The sequence below is a fragment of the Juglans microcarpa x Juglans regia genome, chromosome 5S, assembly GCF_004785595.1.
Source record: "Juglans microcarpa x Juglans regia isolate MS1-56 chromosome 5S, Jm3101_v1.0, whole genome shotgun sequence".
NCBI classification, from domain to species: Eukaryota; Viridiplantae; Streptophyta; class Magnoliopsida; order Fagales; family Juglandaceae; genus Juglans; species Juglans microcarpa x Juglans regia.
Window position 1 is genome coordinate 22,397,612 of NC_054603.1, and position 3,147 is coordinate 22,400,758.

The following is a 3,147-nucleotide window of genomic DNA, read 5'->3' on the forward strand; positions in this document are numbered from 1 at the left end:
TTATGGAATAGCCTTAACTGCCTCTGGATTTTCTTTCTTCCCACGCCAAACCTGCCCAGTCTTCCCAGGTTTTCCAACTATGCATGTCCGTGTGTTATGTCCCTGCATTTTGCACGTAGCGCAATATGCAGGAAGAGTCTCATAAATAACTTCTTGTTTACGACTAGCAGGTAAACCCGGCACCCCTATCCAGAAGTGATTCAACAGTGCTTTCGTTGCATCCACTTCCACACACAATCGTGCTCCATCAGTTCTTGTAGCACATCGAGTCGGATTATCCCAAAGTATGAAGGTCCCAATAGGTGCCATAAGGATTTTCAAAAAGGCTTCACGGTAATAGTTAGGAGGGAGACCCGGTAGAGAAAGCCACACCGGCACCCTCGACGGTTCTGCATCTTCATTAAACTCTGGAGACCAATGAAAGACAAGATAGAAACTGACGTGTATCTCACAAACATCCCTGGATAGAGCTTTAGAAAAATCTGCTTCGTTAAGCATGCGCACAAAAATGTTTCGAGGACGTAACATAGAGGAAACCACTGGTAAAGCTGAAAGTCCCCAATAGCTATGAATGAATGCACAGACAACGTCCAAAGAAGGTCGTTGTTTCAAAAACTTAAGGACCACAGAGTATCTAAACGATTCAGCAGATCGTTCTATTTCCTCTTTGGAAAACTGGAAATATATCTCACCATCTACCATCTTAGGGGCACGGGGCGGTAGCACCATCTCAGGGATGGGCTGTGGAACAGCAGCAACCAGGTCGGCAAAAGAAGGCCAACATGTGCCACCACCATCAGCGGCTGCCATGCAGCCCCAAGAGGAGGCCAAAGTCAAACGGCGTAATGCAAAAACCCTATTCACCCGTAGAGAGAAAAAAGGGTAAAAAAGAAAATGCCTTGGACTATTAGGTTATTATAGCATCTTAGGCTTAAATATTGAAATACGTATTCGACTGGAAACTTACGAGAATTATGTGATTATTTTATAGCTGATGATTAATAGTTGTTCGGCATTGTTGAGTAAAATTTTTGAAAGGCTAAGAAGTCCAGGTAAGCGGGATTCCTATGCTACATTTTGCATAAAATAAAATGATATGAGGTTGATTTTGGAAAATGTGCATGTTTTGTTAGGAAAAGAAATTTTGGAAACGATCTCAGTTATTTCTTCTACATTACTCATGAAATTCTGTATGAGGAAAGTGTTTTCTGTCATGATTGGCATAAACATGAACTTATTTTGACATTTTGTTTCTGAATTGTGTAAAAGAGAGCGAATATGAAATTTTGTGCATAAATTATATTTTTGTGATCTGATTCTGTTCTGTTTTGAAAATGTTCTGTACTCTAATATAATATGATGTGATTTCTGAAACCTCTGGCATGACATTTTGTTTCTGTTTTATTCTAACCTTACCACGAGTGTAAAATTGTGGCCTCTGTTTGAGTTGGTACCAACCTTTCTATTTCTGGTACACCCACTTTGGAAACAAAGTGGTTTTCTGCGTAGTCTTTCCTATGTACACTCTCGGGGCTCCAAAAATAATAAGGAAAAAACTCATATTCTAATTCTGCTCGGTTGGCCGTCGGGGTTTGCACAACCTACCACGGGAGTTAACATGAAATTTTGTTTTGATATGATGTGTTCAGTAATGCTATGCCAAGGAAATTTTGAATAAGAATATTTTTGAATTTTCGCTCTGATATTTTAATAACATGTTCTGACTCTGCATTCTGAAATTAAAAGTGATTTTTGTTCAGCATTCTGAACTCAGTAAATGCTCATGTTTACATGCTAGTGTATGTTCTCTGCTTACTAAGTTGTTGATAACTCACCCCCTTTATATTTACAATATTTTTAGATGACTTTGGATATTTCAGCTGAGGATCAAAACTACGAAGCTTTGGGTGAGATGACTTAAGAAATAGTGGATTAAGAATAGAAAGTTTTCGATGAGTATTGGCAATTTTTGTTAAGAAATTTCATTGTGTTCTGATGACTTGGCATTTTGAAAAATTGATTAAATTGAGAAAATTAGTTTGAATCAAAATTTCTTTATAATATTGGGAATTGGAGTCTATAATTATATTGTTGAAATGTGAGTTTAAGCGACATGTAGAGAAGTTGACTTTTTTGGGTTACTGTATCGAGGATTTGATATATGAGTTTGTGTGGTTAATTAAATTTGAAATGTTACGCTTGATTTGGAGCTTTTGGAAGTATATTAGCAGTGTTGGAATTGATTATCAGGTAATATGAGTTAACTCTCCGAACCCATGGGGACGGGGCGTTACAATTTCTGCCCTAGGCTTTACCCAAGATTTAGTTTTCCATAGAAGAACAAAAAATAAAAATGGTATTTTTGCCTTCTCTAGATCTATGTCTCCTCCCTTCAAACACTCCTCCATTTTTGCCTTCTTTTGATTATTTAATGATTTATGATTTATTATTAATTGATAGCATATATTATTTTATATTTTAGATGATCAATGATAATAAATTAGATGAAAGTTACATCTTTACAGTGAATGTTATGCACATGAGCAGCACGTGCAATAAATTTCTGTTAGATTTAACGATGTTGGTAGGCATAAGGGGAGATTGGAAAGTTTTGAAAGTACGAGGGTCCACTTTGATGCAATTATTAGTTTCGGAGGCATATTTTGAATTGAGTGAAAGTTCGAGTAGGCAAAATGTAATTAACCCTTACTCTCAATATACATGGGTGGCTCAATCTTTTACAGCATCAATCAGTCCATGTTTATCAACTTTTAACAAAATGGCCCAAACACAATTCTCACGTACCATTAAAGTGTTTCATTCAGATAATGTTATGGAATATAATAACAAGTCTTTTTTATTTTTTGAATCAACAAGGCACAATCTCCCATCACTCGTGTCCTTACACTTCTCAATAGAATGGGCGTGCCGAAAGAAAACAGCGTTACATTCTTGACACAGTAAGAGCACTTTTACTTTTCGCTTCTATACCAGAAGATTTTTGGGGTGAAACTGCTCTTACTGCTGTATACACAATCAATCGAGTACCTCACCCATACTCAACAATAAATCTCCATGACAAAATTGCTTATTACTCTCTGCTTTGAATCTTTGATTGTATCTATTTTGTCACTCTTCCTCCCCATG

At 36.9% G+C, this 3,147-nt stretch overlaps 1 protein-coding gene across 1 annotated transcript; it reads right to left on the reverse strand.

Moving 5' to 3' along the window:
- LOC121267217 lies at positions 1-810 on the reverse strand. The gene has a single exon (XM_041171067.1). It carries the CDS (start codon positions 808-810, stop codon positions 1-3), a length of 810 nt encoding a protein of 269 aa, XP_041027001.1.
- Positions 811-3,147: the final 2,337 nt, after the last annotated feature.